The 17,617-nt window shown below is 48.0% G+C and overlaps 1 protein-coding gene across 2 annotated transcripts in view; it reads left to right on the top strand.

Annotated features, from left to right (window-relative positions):
- CCDC40 (coiled-coil domain 40 molecular ruler complex subunit) overlaps positions 1 to 17,617 on the top strand; it is a 599,189-nt gene that overhangs the window by 61,758 nt on the left and 519,814 nt on the right. For both annotated transcript variants that reach the window (XM_069655198.1, XM_069655197.1), the window contains one exon: positions 3,748 to 3,865. In XM_069655198.1, coding sequence (XP_069511299.1) covers positions 3,748 to 3,865 — 118 coding nt within the window. The remainder of the gene's footprint in view (positions 1 to 3,747; positions 3,866 to 17,617) is intronic.

Here is a 17,617-nt window from a genome sequence, read left to right as displayed (position 1 = left end):
TCCTCCAAATACCTGCCAAGACATCTATGTCCATCTAAATTGTTTCCACGGTATTTCGGTCCTTTTTTCAGATAACTAAGAAGATCCATCCAATTGCTTATGGCTTGCAATTATCTCCTTCATAGTCTCACCTCCATCCCACCTTCCATGTTTCCTTGTTGAAACCGTACCATCCTGCCTCTCCTGCTCATAAGCCTCCTCCAACACCTATTTTGGTTGATCACGTACCTGAGTACGAGGTTTCTCATATCTGCGATTCTTGATACAGATATTGTTGGCTGCACTATTTGATAGAATGGAAATGCTACCCTCCCAGTGAATGGTCTTGGGAACCAGTGGTCAAAGTTTCTGTTCCTAGGTTGGTACAACACTTTCATCGACTGCACCCCGGGAAGCCTGGCGGGCTGGGTCTCCGGAAGGGGCATACTGTCATGAACAGGCCACTTAGACACATATCTATCTGGGCGAGATGGAGACAAACATATAGTTTTATTGCACTGAGATATCTTTCCCAGATGGCGCCCATGTTCATTATACATTCGGAGGCTTTTTCTGTTCCAACATGCCGCTCTGCTGCTGCTTCGCAGCGTGGTTACGTTGCTGCATTGGATATCATCTGTTCCCGGAAAGGGTTCTGGGTGTCTCGTTGCTAAGGTAATCCTAGCCAGCGCTTCTCCTTGCTAATTTCGTCCTCCGTTTCCCCCTTCCTTCTGCCCTTGCTGCTTCGTCTTGATTCCTTCCTGTGCTGCCTGTTCTTCCTCCTGCCCTCCTTCCATGCTCTTATTCTGAGCCCTCCCGCTGTACTAATCTACTTGGATTCCTTTGTTTTGCCTTTGGGCCTGCTACCTTGGACGTCTTATCATCTCCTAAATCATCTGTTCTACATTATTGCTACCTACTTATATCGATCAGGTTTTTTCACCCTTTAGGGTTTTTCCTGACAGGCGGTTGGCTCTGGCTGTTTCCTTGGCCGGTGGGCATTTCACTGGCCAGGGTGGCGTCCGGAGACCCTTTTTTGCATGATTCCCGAATCATGCAGAGAAACCAACAGAGCAAGAAGACCTCTCGGGACTCAGCCTTTAAGACCAAGGTGCGACAGAAAACAAGTTCATCAGAAAGGTCTGAGTGCTTATCAGACCCTGAACTAGACAACATTTTGCATGTCCCACGTTTACAGAATCCCTTAACTCGTTCCGGTAACCATTACTTTACTTCATAGTTGCTTCAGAAATGTCATAAGTAGGATTTAAATGATTCAGAATAATCTGGCTTTGTGTAATCTAAGGCTGCTCCTTCAATGACCACTGTAGGCCCATATCTAGTAGCAGGATACTCCATTGTTTGCATACTGTCTTCTATATTACATAACAATACTCAGAATATTGATTAACAAATCTTATTCTCTTTTCCTTCTTGTCATCAGCTTTTTTTTTGGGAGTGAGCAGTGAGCCTCTTTCTAAATCTAAACTTCTTGTTCTGCTGTTGTCATTATTCGTGTTAGCTTCTTCATCTACGTTTAACACATCTCTTTTTTATTTCTTTTAGATTTTAGTTCAAATTCATTTGTTTACTCAGACTCCTATAATTTCTCATAGTGGGATGTTTTTGATTGTGCTTTGTCTGGGACCACATGTGACATGAAAGAGCAGGTGGACCTCTGTTTTCTTTTCTGATTAGTTTTTACTTTGTTATTCTTAAAGTAAATATGTAGATCAAGAAAGGAGATCTCCTCCAGACTATTTTGATCTTGTAAATGATCCAAAACACAGATAATCTTTTCCATTTGTTACCCTTCCCTGACAAAGATCCTAGAAGAGAATTTTTATTTATTATTTATTTTATTTATATAGTGCCTTTTATCCAAGAATTATGCAAGACAATTACCATGGGGTGAACATGCATGTTGCCATGTTGTGTGTACATTTCCAGGAAGCAAGACCTCAAAAACTATCCATATGTTCATCTTCACGTTCCCTGTAGATGGGGACAGAGTGAAGATGTTCTGTGTATAATATCTCAGGTATTCTGTTAATTTTGTCTTTAGACATTAATGTCTCCCATGGTGGGCTAAGCAGGCCCCCTCATTAAAAAAAAAAATGATATTCACATTATTCATCTCCGCCCCCACAAACAATGATATCACAGTAGCAACCATCTAAATCAGATACCTTTTAAAAGGAGCCCCTTTGGAATTCCATGACAGGTGCCATGTGAGGACAGCAGAGTGGAAAGGGCAGGTGAATGGTTGAGATGACAGTTCGTTGTTCCTTTTTGTTTTACTTTGCCAGAAGACGGAGCATGGGGAGCTGAGGTATCAAGCCAACATCTTGCTCCAAACTTGTGCCATGTGAATCAGCTCATGTTCTGAGCAATCTGAATGCTCACTGCCTATTAGTGCTAGTCTTACAATCTTTCTAAGTATTTAAGTAACAGTTTAACAACAGAGTGCGTCATTCTGGCAGGAGGAAGAGGAGGAAGAGGAGGAGGAGGAGGAGGAGGAGGAGGATGATGAGGAGCAGCCAGAGCAGCCAGAGCAGCCAGAGCGGGAGGAGGCACTGCAACCATGGGAGGCAGAGGGTGCCCCTGTAGATGCCTCTGGAGAAAGCACTCCAACAAGATCAGCCACATCTAAGAGTTTGTCAGGGGAAGGGGTGAGTTTGCCAGATTCTGTTATTGTTCTTATTCTGGGTAACAAGAAGCACATAGATTTCTGACGGGCTGTCAGTCTCAAATTGCCACCTGAGGTGTTCCTCAAATGAATATGGAGGCCAAGGCATGCTTTTGAGGGGCATGGATGTCCCTGGTGTGCTTAAAAAAACATGTGATGTTCTGAATCGTGTCACATATGCACCTGGAAATCAGTGTGTGTATCGGAAGCTCATGTACCTCTGAGGTCTTCTCTGGTTGCATTTGAGCATCTATCAAGCTTTTAAAAGTTGTCCAACAACTAAACCAATCTTACAGCCTTGAAGGACAATGATACTTCCTTTATAGTTACCCAACATTAATGATGAAAAATACTACAGCAACCATCATCATGATTGTGATCTCCTGCACAAAGAACATAGCAGCCAAGAGCTTTGCCATATAGATTAATCGCCCTCAGATAGGTTCAGAAATCCAAAATCTGCAGCTGTTATAACTTTATATGAAAGCCATTAAATGATATAAGATCTTTTCCTTTGTAGTAGTTGGCACTTTCTTGCAGTATCAATGCTCTATAAGGTATGTGTGACTTTGGAAGATGTCTACTATCACAGCATGCACACATCTTTTTCGTACCTGTGTCCTGCGACCAATGATGTGAATATTTCAGTGCTTGTTTTAAATTGAATTTGGAAACCAAAGTGTTTACACAGTTTATATTTGAGTTTGAATGACTTTCTTTTGCTTATTTTTTTTAAAAAAAATATTGAATACTGAATACATAATGATAATAATGAACAAAAACACCATATATTTGGTACTGATTCAAACATGTGCTGTGTAGTTTACACTAAGGTAAATGCTAGACATAATCAAGCTGCACGTGTTGAGTTTAATCTTGAGAAGGGTAACGTAGCCAATGATCTATCTAAGGTACAATGACTACCATGACATGGATTAATAGAATTTATATAGAAGAAAATGAATGTTTGCGTGGAAACTGCTTTTGGATACAAGTTTCATAAAAGCAATATATTATAGGCATATTATGTTAATAAGTCTATGTCAACGATATTAATTTCTTTTGTCTGTTTCATGTAGCGGGGAAGTTCGATTGAGATTTCATCTGATAAAGCAGATGGTGGCACACGTACTTCTTCAGGAGCCAGCAGTCAACGTTCATCCTTTTCCACACGGGCACAACATCATGTTGAGTCAGGTAGGAGAGAGGGTTTCTTAGTTCACAAAGCAAGCACTATGCAACCAGCTATATGACAAAGACCTTGAAAACCAAAAGCTGTTCACCCTTTTGTATGGGACTGTTAGATAGGATGTTGTTTGTGCTGCTTTCCCTCAAATTCCATCAATTTTAACATTCCATCTTATTATTATGATTTGAACCCTGTCTTTACTTGAAGGTAAGTAAAGCCTTTTTGCTTTGCCTTCCTTGCTCAGCTCATCTCTTTAGGGATACTGGTCATTCCCTAAGACTTCCAGTGCAGGGGGATCCTGTCCCCTTTGTGAGATTCCTTGTTATTTTAATGTAGCACACATCACCCTACAATGACGTGCTAAACGGGTACTTCATGTCTCTTTTCCTTTTTCTTTTTGTAATATTCCTGTTACTTTTCTGATGTGTCCAAGATGGGCTGTTGGTGGCGATATTTTTCTACCATGTTTTTTCCACGTGCACTTACTGCATAATGCCTTTTCGAGTACCATATAAGTAGTGCACGTGCGCAAAGTCCTCCCCAACCCTTGGTCGTGGATGGTGGAGTTCTGGCCCTAGCCCCCCCCCATGGCAACCGTACGGTGTGATTGGGAGAGTACCCTCAAAACATTTACTTACATTTTAAGTGCATTCTTCTGGGACTACTACCTACTCATTGGCTTTGCGACTACTTGTTTCTGAACTTTTAAGACTTCCAACTCCATCCGTCAGTAGAAACCTGGAACTCTTGACCATTTTAGGGACATTAGGCCTACGTACCTGGTATGGAAGGACTTTTAAAAGTTAACGGACCATATGTGGATAACGTAGGGTATATGTTTGAATTGTATTGCCCAATGTTTACACTTTACTTTCTACAGTTATACTTGTTTTACTGAAATTAATTTCTAGTGTGTTTATGTAAAGTGTGAGGAACCTAACTTTTAAATGATAAAAATGTGTGTATTTGTTGTTATATATGAGAAAGACTTGACAGTAGGGATGCCCCTTCTGCCGATTAATGCTGGCACTCACTCCAGGAATTAAATAACCACTTCGACCCCTTCAGATATAATTAATCCTCTTTTTATTTGGTTCCATAATAAACAACATGGACAGAAATAAACACAACGCGTTTCACCCTGCTCGGGCTTTGTCAGATTGTATATGTGTGTGTATATATGTGTGTGTGTGTGTGTGTGTTGTGTCAAATCAAGGGATTCAGTCACTTGCCTTTCCATGTGAGGCTAGGGAGGTGAGCACGCTAGACAACATTTCCTACATGAGTGGTGGCAAGTGGGACCTCACAGGGATAGACTACCCTCCTGAGGACATGGACCCCGTTCCGACGAGGAACTCCCTTTCCATCACAATAAGAAACACCCTCAGGCAATATAATTTACAAGAAAACCAGACTCCTCCTATATCTGTTATTGCAACCTGTCTACAGAAGATCAGTACTTAAATAACAGTGAAAAGATTGGGAACCTAAGAATGAGAAAGAATACCACATTGTCTGACACTGGGACAAAGAAACCCAAATGAGTCCTGCTGAGCAGGAATCCGATACAAAGAAAGGACTTTGGCTGGGAACTGGGGAAGCCCCAGGACAGCATCATAAAAAGGGGCAGAGCCATAGAACCAGGGAGAGAGACACGTGAGTTACGAATCAGCACAGTGGAAGCTGATAACCAGGAGAGAACGCTGTACTAAATGCAAGCGAGGAGTTGGAATGCTGAGGTGCACAAGCGGTACTGTGTGAAGGCTGGAACTGATGAAGCTCAAATGAGAGGTACCGGTCCCTGGAGGAACAGTTGGGGAAACTTGCAGAGAAGAGAGTACTTACCTGGTGGTGGCTGGGGAAGAGACAAGGAGAAACCTCCTTTTCACACCAAGACTTCCCTGGGCGAATAACAACAAAACTTGTCGGATCGAGAAGACAAGTCAAACGCGAAAGCCATTCTGACGAACTGTAAAAGGAACGCCAAAGGCAAGTGTCGACCCGGTGACACAGACCTACTACCATACAGGTAACTCGGAGAGCAGGAAACCCAGTGGAAAAGGCACAGATCAAGAGAAACAGAATACTATCACACATATTAATAACAGAAATGAATCTGACGATTCGAATAAACCTGCTTGTCACAGTAAATGTGAATACTTTATGAAGAGTGAGAATCCCAAGGGTCTCCGCCTGCTCGTCCCAATGATCGTGAATATATTGAGGAGAGTGATTAGCACAAGGGGAATCAGCCTACTTGTCCCAATCAATGTAAACGTATTAAAAAGAGTGAGAATAATAAGGAAGCTCTACCTAAATATCCTAGTGAATGGAAAGCCTATAAAAGGACTGATTCCGGACACTGGGTACATTATAAAGATCCCAGTGTGATGACAATGCAACCACAAAGAATACCCAATAGTAATCCCAGAGCTATACAGATTGAAGTACTAACTGGTGTCAGGAAAATTACAGTTTCCTGTTGTAGTTAAGTGAACCATTGTGAGAACCAGCGTAATGAAATGTGTGGTGGCCCGAGTGCCTAGAGAGAGAGGAACTTGAAAGTACAAACAGACGTAAATAAAAGTAACTGGCAAATTTCCTTGAAAGAACAGAACATACAGGGACAGCAAATAGCAAGTAGCTACTTGAAAATCATATATTATGAGACATTTGCTGGCTAAGCAATTCCAGGAGAAGGGAGTCATTCTCCCAGCCTTCAGTTATTTAGGAAAACTGGTAGGGTCGGCAAGGATTAGCTTTTGGACAGAGGACAGACGTACTTGGAAATTTAGACAAGATGACATGCACCCTATTTTAGTTGTGTTTAGATAGGGGAACACTTAGACTAGGGAAATGTTTTCAATAAACATCCTTTAACAGTGGAACACACTGGTCTGCCTCCTTCTTCTGACTTACGACATATGGTGTCGCGGATGGGATCAGGCCCAGCTGACAAAAGTTGGATAATTTACTAAACGTACTTCCAAAGTCTCAGCACCCACAGTAGCCACGATGGAGTCCATAGGCTTCGATCTACATAGTCATGCCGAGGTAACGATAGCCCCTGGGGAAAGACAGTTAATCCCTACTGGTCTAGTTCTCTCACCACCCCAAGGAATATACAACACATTAGATTGGTTTGGAGGTACGGTCTAGACATCTTGGCTGGAGTAATTGACCCTGACTATAGGGAAGATGTAAAAATCTTACTCCTTAACCATGTGAGTCAATCGTATAGTGTCACGGAAGGGGGGGGGAAATGGCACAGGGCATTTTTGAAAAAGCTATAATCCCTGTTCCCCAAAATGTTCAAGAGCAGAAAGAAACAGAAAGGGGTACTAAAGGGTTTGGCGAAGCAGCCAAAAAGAAAAAGGACAAGCCTGTCCCACAAGTTGAGGAAGTAGAGCTCATTCCAGACCTAGCTTTCCCCCAATATAACAATCCCATCTTAACAGTAGCCTTTAGTAAGGTTATACGTGAGACGGAAGGATGAGCTCAGGGTGATCTTTTCTTTTTTTTAAAAAAAAAAGGTCTTCTGGGGCGTGGCAAAGATGGTGGGCTCTGTGGATGCCACCTGAAATGTCTCCCATCCTGGCGAGTGGGGATGCAAGACTCCCAAACCTCGTAACGTCCCCTGAATTTCAACAATACGAGTGCCGAAAAGTAGCTGGGTTTGTGGAGCAAAGCATGCTGCTGAAGTAGTAGTGGAGGCAGTGGTGTAAGGGGAGCCCCGCGGAGAAGTGTGTATGCTGTGTCCAAAAAAACGGCGGCTGCGCTCGTTGGCGCCTGAACCCCCGGGAAGCGGTGGAGCCTACTGGCAGGAGGAACACAGCTGTGACAGATGAGAGTAGCTGGGGGACAGTGCAGAGCACGGTGCAGATGGGTAAGCCCACCACGAGCTGCAGGAGGCAGGAGGCAGCAGCGGGTAACTCTGTAGTGGCCCAGGAGCGGCAGTGAGATAAGGGAGGTGAGCAGCGGCGGGTGAACCGTGCCCGGCATCAGGAGCAGGGGGAGGCCAGGAACTGGCCCTCTGTTGGAGCATTTGCAAGTCGAGACACCAGGCCTGGCTGGGTTCATGTGGTGTCGGCAGCGGCCTCATCAGCATAATGAGAGTTGGGAGGGGCGCTGCAGTGGAGGAGCCATAGGGAAGCCACGTTGCAGACCTAGACTGTACTCTATGTGGATAGTGCATGAACTGGCAGGGTAGCCTAGAGACAATTACACAGATGGTGGGCATCTCTTTGGAGGAGTATGGGGCCAGATACCTCTGCTAGTGGTTGGACAGTAACGGGCCCAGAAGAAGGCTGGGACTGAGGCGGGTCCACAGGAGCCAGCCCAGAAACTGTGGGGCCTGCGGGTGCGGGAGCCACCATGTTTATTACTACTCATCACCCAGCGGCGCACTCACTGACAGTTGCGTGAACCAGGCACGGCAGAATATCTGTGCTGGAGAAGCGTACCTTTATGGCTATTGTGAGACCAGTCGCTTGGGATCTGTCATTCAGGTGGCCGGGGCACGGCCATCGCTATTGGATCCAGACCACGGTGGTGGACCAGTGTGGGAGGATCACCTGGATGGGCGGTCCCTGGGTTGTGGGAGTGGGGCACCCGGAAGAGAGACACAGTATCTCTGCTCCCATTCTCCTGCAGAACACCCTCATTCCATTTTCTAGTTAAGCTCTCTCTCTCTCTCTCTCTCTCTCTCTGTCATGGCGGTACCTCATTCATGTGCGGTGTGAGGACTTCAAAGGAGGCGAGCCGCCCTGGGCCAAAAGCCTTGATGATAAACTGTATCAGCCGCTGTCAGTGAGTGAAATGGGAGACCAGCTTCTGTTGATAAATGAAAAGGACATTAACGTTTGAAGTGCTCATTGGGTTGTTGAGAAACCGCAAGCAAAAGCACCTTGTAGCAAGAATGAAGAATGAAAAGATTGTGCATGTGAGAGAAGCCGTGAAAGAAATGTGAAGGACTGGGGAGTGTAACCAAGAGTGAAGGCAAATAGTCAAAGTGGTCATACCAGGGTAAGGTCAAGGGTACAAGCCCCCCCCTCGTACAGTCGAAAGACTTTGACAGAAGGTGAAACGAAGTATAAAGCTAAACCTAAGGAATTATTAGCCCTTTGATGCTAACTAAGAACTGCAGATACCAGAGGTTCTTGGGAGAGGAGGCTAGTATAAACCTTGGAACTGTATCCATTATTGTGGGTTACGCGTAGGACGACAGCCGTGAGAAAGAGAAGCCTGTTTGTTGAAAATAAATGCACTTGCTACAATATAACAGAGTTACCCGGTGAGGCGCGATCGCGATCGCCTATCAGAAGTCTCTGTATTGAACGTGCAAGTACTTTGAAGTGAAAGTGTGAAAGATTGCAAAATAAGTGTGATGCTAGCGGTTTGAAGGCTCGCACCCGATCGAGGGAAGCCAGAAATGTCTGCAGAGGAAGGTCTGAGCCCGGAGGAGGGGGACCTGAGTGAATCAGTGAAAGTGAACCAAATATTTGTTTTAAGAGCTCCTGAGTGTTATAAGCTAGCAGAGCTGGTAAAGTTAACTTACATTGATTTGAAGGCTACAGTGAACCCGACAGAGGGATGCCAAACAAAAGACATTGATCTGAGGGATCCTGCCTTTTCTGAAGAAACTGCTTCCGATGCCTATAGACTCAAGGGGTGCTCACAGTCATGCCACTGTTCCGCCTTGTCCCGTGATGTAACGTGTGGAAGGGAGTGCACTAGTTCAGCAGTCCTGAACTACCAAAACCCTTTTGGGCATTTCAGTTTGCACTACACTCTTTTGCTATACATATTATTGTCCCACATCCTTTTGTTACATAGAGTAACAATTTGGCAATAGGTTTATTAGTATAGGCCATTTTGTTTTGACACAACACCACTAGAACAGCACTCGTTTTTACTTTGATGGTCGTAGCTTGCTCCCATTTTAGATTTAGGTTTAGATTAGGCGTTTTTATCACCCGTATGCTGTTCAATAAACACCCTTGGATTGTACTCATTGTGTCTTTCATACTTCTGATAACTATGCCTTCCTTACACTACCTGAAGACATACAGGTCAGAGAGACAGGTGAGAAGACAGGACCAATAATAGTGAGCAGCCGAGTGAACGCACCACTAACTCCCTGAGGGCTCCCACATATCATCTAGACAAGTGAGTTGCATGTAAATGGGGCCAAAGAAGAGGGGACAGACAGAGAAAACCAGAGAATGGGGAGTGGGGCGTCCACCTCCCCCCAATCAATTGACAATCCGATTTGTGTCCAAGGAGAAGTGGGAGCAGAAGAAATGCTGCTTACAAAGGAAGACTTTGACTCTGTGCTGGCCAGCTTTAAAAGTGACATTACAGATACAGGATGGTGTCACAGGTTTCCCCCCTTCTCACCTGTCTTTGTTGTTTGTGGGAGTTCTTCGATGGAGTTTTCTTTCGTAGAGTTCGGGTCTTGTGTAACCCTGAGTGCAGGTCCTCGGGTTCCAGTGTGCGTTCAGCGTTCCGAGTCCTGGGAATGTTCAGATGTCCGGGAAGTCTTAGGAAATCCAGGAAAACAGTAAGAGTGCACAGAGAAGACGAGTGCACGGAGATCCAGGATGCAAGGAGGACAAAAGGAGGGGGAATGAAGGAGGAGGAATTTAGGGGAACCGGGAACCAGGAATCAAAGGGAAAGCACAAGCGAACTACAGCAGCACACCTCTAGCCTGGCAAGCGGTAGCGTTGAGATGCGCTGGGCCGCGGTTGCGTGTCCGCTTTATAGAAAGTAATGCGTACGGCGCGGAAACTGGTAAACAGTATTCCGCGTTCGGCGGCCATGTTGGGAGTACTGCTGAGTGCAAGCCCCTATGGGTCAGAGACCAGGAAGTCCAGAAAGGACGCATCCAATGGTTCACGACAGATGGATTGATTGATAGGTTATTTATAATGCACCTATACACAAGTGTTTCAAGGCGCAAACTGGTAGGGAGGGGAAAACGGGAGAAAAAGACAAAGGATCTTACTAGGCCTACTATGATTTAGATTGTGCAAGTGCACAGACAGGAAGTGCAGGGGAGAGGAAGGGAGAGAAGTGTACCCAGTGCAACAGTTAAGTGCAATGAAGGCAGGGTTAAGTGCAATGAAGGCAGACCCTCCCAGGGAACAAGCCCGGAATTGCAAGGAAGGCCAGGTGGCAGTGCAGGAGGGCCCGAAGGCAAGTGCTAGGAACGGGCAGGGGGGACCAGGTGTCCTATATGACTCAGAGAAGTACCAGGGAGCCAGTCAATGTAACTGAGCAGGAGGAAGGGAAGGATAGCCGAGGGAAGGCAGAGAGAAAAGGAGGATGGGAAAGGTTAGCAGGGGAGAGGAAGAGAAAAGGAAGGTCTTGAGGGGCTTCCGGAACTTAAGGAAGTCCAACTCAAGGCGGAGAGTGGCAGGTAGGCCATTCAAGAGGGAGACACCGGCAGTGGAAAGAGATCTACCACGCAGTCTCTGCTTGGAAAAGCGACTCACCTGCAGAGAATTGGAAGTAGACGAGCGGAGGGCTTTGGAAGGAAGGTACTTAGGAAGAGAGCGTTGGAGATAGTATGGGCCCTGGCCCCAGAAAGCCTTGTGGATGAATCAGAGGGTCTTGAGCTTGTTCCTTGCAGCCATCGGTAGCCAGTGAAGCGATTTCAGAGCCAGAGAGATACAGTCCCTGGGCTTGAGGCTAAGGATAAATCATGCAGTCCTGTTTTGGATGAGTTGCAGAGGGCAGAGAGTAGAGTAAGGTAGATTAAGAAAAAGGGGTGGTGCTAGTGAGCCCGGCCAGGAATGGCAGAGTTTTGCTGAGCTCTGCGCGTCGGCTCATAAAATCCTGAAAATAGCAGCAGAGAGGCACCCGGGGGCACCCTGGAGATAGATCTGTGTCTTCAACCTGTTTTGGACCCCTGATTTCACAAAGGCGGCATACGGCCCTAGTGGCTTGGAGGCCAGCCTGTGGCGAACATCCCCCCTCTGGGGAGGCTCGAGGGGGAGTTGACAGCCGAGTGCAAGGAGGACGCTGGTGGAAACCCAGGAGCGGAGGGGCCGATCCGAGGAGAGCATTCTGATTCCAGTGGTCTACCGGAGGAGGATGAGGTGTGCCCGCTGACGGAGGAGAAAAGGGAGGAGGAGGAGGAGGAGGAGTTGAGCAGCCTGGCCCAGGCTGCAAGGACATTGTAGTGTGGAGGAGGACCCCCGGGGGAGTCCTGCGGGCCGCTGGAGCTCCAGTGTGACTCCGCAAAATCTAGAGGGAAGAGGCGGTGTGGAGTCGGCCTACAGCACCCAGGACTTCTGGAGCCAGCGGTGGCGTATGTACTGAGGCCCAGGTAGGACCAGGGGCAGCCCCTGCTGGGCGAGCGTTGATTGGAAGGAACACTGCATTGAGGCCCTGAATAGAGCTGCAGCTTTGGCCTAGTGGAACACGTGAGTGGTGAGTGCCCCCTGCTCAGATGTGTAGGGGCTGACCCATAGGTGGAATGTTCCTGATCCTGGTGTGCCTGGAGCACTGATCTTTGAACAGTAGGTCTTCTGTCTGGGACCCGAGGGCCCAATCTGGGGAGCATTATCCTGACTGTTGTCTGTCCTTTGTTGATCCTGCTTTTTGGAGGTGAGACCCCCTGTCCCAGGGAAAGCAGATACATTACAGAGGAAGCTGGGGTTTGAGGCGACCACAACCTCTAAGACTCCCCAAGCTTTGCCCTAGGAGGATGAAGGGGCAGCTGGGGGACCAACCTCTGGGGCGGCTAAGGAGACATCAAGGAGATTCTGATGGACCTCAAGGCGGACATTCGTGGGCTGGACTCTAAACTCCTCTAAGGTGGATATGCTCCAGCATCAGCTGGATAAACACGGCAATCGCCTGGATGAGGCGGGGCACATAGTCTCTGCTCTTGAAGATGGGTCGACGTCACTCACGGCCAGGATTTCGGCCCAGGAGGTGCAACTCAAGACGGTGACCGCCAAAAATGAGATGGCAGGGCCCGCCAGAACAACATCTGCCTGGTAGGGATCCGGGAGCGCCAGGGTCCGGCTAAGATGGAGGAATTTGTTGAGGCTCTTTGCAGGGAGGTCGTTGGAGGAGCTGAGCTGTCCTCTTTATTTGTGGTTGAGAGAGCCCACCGGATTCCTGCAACACAACCAATTCCAGGGGCGGCCCCCCACCCCATCAATGCTTGCATGTTTAATTACAGAGACCGGGATATCATTTTCCATGTAGCCAGGCAGAAGGGAGATCTTCAGTACGATGAAGACAAGTTCCAGGTATTCCCTGATTTTTCGGCAGCGGTTCAGGCATCAAGGAGATCCTTTGTAGGGGTTAAGTGTCGCCTTAGAGATAGCAACACCCCGTACGCCATGCTTTTCCCAGCAAAACTCTGTATTCAACATGAAGGAAAGACGCAATTCTTCATGACCCCTGAGGCGGCAAGTGACTTCCTGGAATGGATTGGCGGCCCACATCGTTCGACCGGCGCAAGACCCCGGAATGGGGTCAGGAACCGAGGTTGGGATGGCCAAGAGGACGGCTGATGCCCGGTGGCTCCCCAGAGTATCAGGGAGACCAGATGACCTGAGGGAGTGGGGGATAACTTTGCTGCTCTGACCCCTTTACACAATGCTCCGGGCTGCCTCGGAGATGTGTTGAGATTGGTGCAAGTGAATGAGATGACACCTACGTGGGTGGGCACTAGTGCCCCAAGGACAGCGTTGATTATGTTTCCAGTTGGGGATTGGAGGGAGGCTGATGTTCGGGTGGGTTTGCGTTTACCAGAGGGGGTGGAGGGAGTATGAATGCAGGGGAGGTAGAGGGCGGGGGATTCAGGTGGATTGGGCGGATGTACAAGGGGGGTGTTTTGCTTTTCTGTCGTGTCCTCCCCCTAGGAACCACTTACCAGACCACACAGACCAAAAGTTCTTGGACTCGGGGAGGCAATAACCCACACTTAGATCAATAGTTAGAATATAATCGGCTCTTTATTCACATAAAATATAAACATGCACACAACACTATAACTGAATAAGGTCGCTTATACATATACATCAACAAGAATAGAAAACATACATCACTGTTAGGGTAGTTGAAGGAGAGAACTTCATCTCGGCCACCATGACACTACCCAGTCCCAAGACCGGTAGGCAGAAAGATCACACGTTCTAACGGACTCTGGAGAGGAAAGTCCTCCCTCTCATCGAGACTTCATCACCCGTAGGTTGCCAACCATCCCCGGCCAAAGGACATACAGCAAGCATGGGGGCACAGAGTGGAAAAACCCAGCTCGTCTCCCGTGCGCTCGCTCCCAGCACCCCTTATCACTGAACCTGCATTACTCAGACTCCCTTCTTGGCGCGTCCTTCAGTGAACAATGCGCCAACTATCCTCCATAATGAACTCATCTGCTTCCAAATATAAACATTGCAAATGTGCAACTGTGGCAGAACTCATGTATGCTAATTGAGCTCACAGAAATGTAGGCTTCCATTGCGGTTATTTAAGTGAATGTCCAAAATGACCGCACACAGGGGCAGTGTTTTTTTTAGCTCATTTTCGCACTTTTTTAGCTCATTTTCGCACACGTATTACAGGGGGTAATGTTGGAGGGGGAATGTTGTGGGGTGTTTGTTTGGGGTCCAATCCCAGTCTGGTGTCCTACTAGCATGTGCTCAATTGGTGCGGCCACGTGGGAGACTTGGCGAAGTCCGGCACCACTGGCCTGGAGGAATTGAATGTATATGGCCTTCCGGGTAGCTACTTGGAACATCGGGCGGGGGGCAGCCACCCCCCCAAAGTTAGGAAGATAGCGCAGTACCTTCGTAGACATCGGGTGGAAGTGGCCTTCCTTCAGGAGACTCACCTCACCTCTGCCTCGGAACACAGTGGGGCGCTCACTGGGGATGCCATCAGTATTTCTCATCATATTCATCCTATGTGGGGGGAGGGGACCATCCTCATAGGTAGGGGAGTGAAGTTCTGCATGATCTTGTTGGTAACGGAGGTTGAGGGGAGAGGCCTGTTGGTCTGTGGTATCCTTGAGGGGTAAGGCTGGCACTGGTGAACTCCTACAGGCCCAATGTGGACGATGGTAACGCTATTTATTGGGTAATGCTCCATTTGGCTGGGTGGCAGGATGCCACCATAATATGGGGTGGGAATCTGAACACCGTTCTTGACACTGTACTGCATAGATCTGGGATGGCCCGGGACTCTGTATCTGAAGCGATCCTGCAGGTGCAAGAGATCTGTAGAACTTACATCCTTTTGGACGACTGGTAGAGGCAGCACCGGGACGAGCGCACTTCTACTTTTCACTCCTGGGTCCACGGGACCAGTTCCAGGCTTGATTATCTGTTGTTGTCCTGGGTGGAGGGGCTCACATGGATGGATTGCTGGATTCTCCCCCAGACCCTGTCGGACCACTCGCCTGTTCTCCTGGAATGTACTCTAGACGGCGGGAGGAGAGATGCCCACTCCTGGCATTTCAAATCAGATGCACCGCAGGACTTTGTGTTCCATCAGGAAGTGGAGGAAGAGATTAACAATTATTTTGAATTCAATGAAGGCGCTGTCTGCTCGCAAGGGGTTCTCTGGGAGTGTTTTAAATGCGACTCAGTGAGGTGTGTATGGTCAAAGAAAATTGGATACTCTGGAGAATCAGGAGCTCAACGGATTCAGGGCAAATGCCAACCGTGATATTCGGTACCTGAGCAGCGGTCACCAGGTGCATCAATATGGGGAAGGGCAGAAGCCAAGGGCTCTACTGGCTCGGTTAGTGGTGGCCGATCGCAAGTCCCCGCAGGTAGAATGTATCCTTGACCCTCAGGGAGACCCCCTCTATGCAGAGGAGCACATTGCAGCAGTATTTTGAGCCTTCTACAAACCACTATATGGGTCTAGGCACTCGCAGTATGCAGAAAGCCTGCGACAATATCTAGAGAAGGTGGCGTTGTTCTGGGTGAGTCTCATCTCTGTGAGGCTCTAAACCGAGAGGTCACGCTGGGATGAATTTTAGCGGTGATCAAGGGGCTTTCTGGTTCCAAGTCCCCAGAACCTGATGGACTGTCTGAGGAGTTCAATAAGGCATACGCCCCCTTCCTCCTGTGGGTTTATGCAGAGTCGCTTGTGGATGACACACTTCCCGCCTTGATGCGCGAGGCGATATTGTGCTGCTGCATAAGAAGGAGAAACCGGTTGAGGTCTGCGCATCGTACCGAACTATCTGCTATTGTTGACAATACGATTTTTGCCAAGCTGCTAGCCAACCGCCTTCTCCCCTTAATGCCAGGGCTTGTGCTGGCAGACCAGGCTTGGCTCATCCCCGGGAGGAATACAACGTTTGGGCTACAACCTTTTTTTGGTATCATGGCGGCCCTTGAACAAGAGACACAGGCGATCACTGTTTTTCTGGATGCCGAAAAGGCATTCGACTCTGTCGAATGGCCCTTCTTGTTTGCAGTACTTCAAAAACTGGGGCTAGGTGCTCACTTTGTATCATTGGTGTCCCTGTTATATGTAAACCCATCGGCGAGAATTGTGGTGGGTCGCGCCAAATCTGATAGCTTTGCTTTGGGAAGGGGGACATGTCAGGGTTTGCCTTGGCGATGGAGCCACTGGCAGCGATTCTATGGGAGGGGGTTGAGGTTAGAGCCACACACGGTGGTCATCTCCTTGTATGCGGACGACGTGGCCCTGTTCATTGCGGACCCGGCATGTAATCTGAGTCTGGTGATGCGAGAAGTGCTTTCGGTTTGGGAAGTTCTCCGGTCTTAAGATCAACCACAACAAATCTGTTGTCTTCCCCTTGACAGAGGACGAGTTTGGCCTTAGGTGGGAGTCCTCTAGGGACCACTACCTGGGGGTGGAGGTGTCGCGCAGTCGGGCGCTCTCTTTAAGGATAATTATGGGAGGACGATAAGATCCCTCCAGGAGGTGGTGCAGTGGTTGCGGATGCTCCCTCTCACACTGCTCGCCTGTGTCTCGATTGTGAAAATGATTATTCTCACCAAGCTACTTTCTCTCTTTCTTAACGTTCCCTTGCTTCTGTCAGGGGGCTTCTTCTCATGGCTACGGGGGCTCATCGTTGACTTGCTCTGGGCTGGGACAACCAACGACAGTGGTATATGCCACACTAACACAACCACTTGCGAGAGGGGGGCTGGCCTTGCCAGACCTAGAACGTTATTACTGGGTGGCACATGCGCAATTCTTCGGCCACTGGTATGCTACCTGTTTTGTGCGCCCCCATGTCCAGGTGGAAAGGGTGCTTACTGCCCCGTACCTGTTGCGTACGTCTATCCTCTGATCTTCTGGCACAATGCATAACACCTTTAATATTATTAAGATCACTGGAGGAAGATTGCAGGGAAGTTAGGAGACATCCTGGTTTATTCACCTCTTCTTCCAATGCGGTATGTGGCCGGGTTGGCCATGACAAGGGAACAAGCCTTTTTTCGGTGGGTGGATAGATTGGGGATTGTCGCCTTTGGGGATTTCTTCATTGGTGATGAATTCCTCTCTATACAGCAGGCGAGAGAGAAAGTGGGGATTCAGCTTTAGACACCATGTACTTTCGGGTGCTCCATGCACTTAGGTCACTGTTACCCTCATTCCCTAAACATCCCCAATGACATTGCTACAGGGGGGTGATTCAATCCCAAGGGGAGGGCCGCCTGGTTCCACGTATCTACAGTAGCCTTAGGGCATATATGCCATGGGAAGCGGAGAGAGGCCGAGGCGGCAGCGGGAGGGAGACCTCTGTGCA

The sequence above is a fragment of the Ambystoma mexicanum genome, chromosome 3q (assembly GCF_040938575.1).
Source record: "Ambystoma mexicanum isolate Mex_15411 chromosome 3q, UKY_AmexF1_1, whole genome shotgun sequence".
NCBI classification, from domain to species: domain Eukaryota; kingdom Metazoa; phylum Chordata; class Amphibia; order Caudata; family Ambystomatidae; genus Ambystoma; species Ambystoma mexicanum.
The sequence above is the reverse complement of the archived record's forward strand: the minus strand, read 5'-3'. Positions and strand labels throughout refer to the sequence as shown.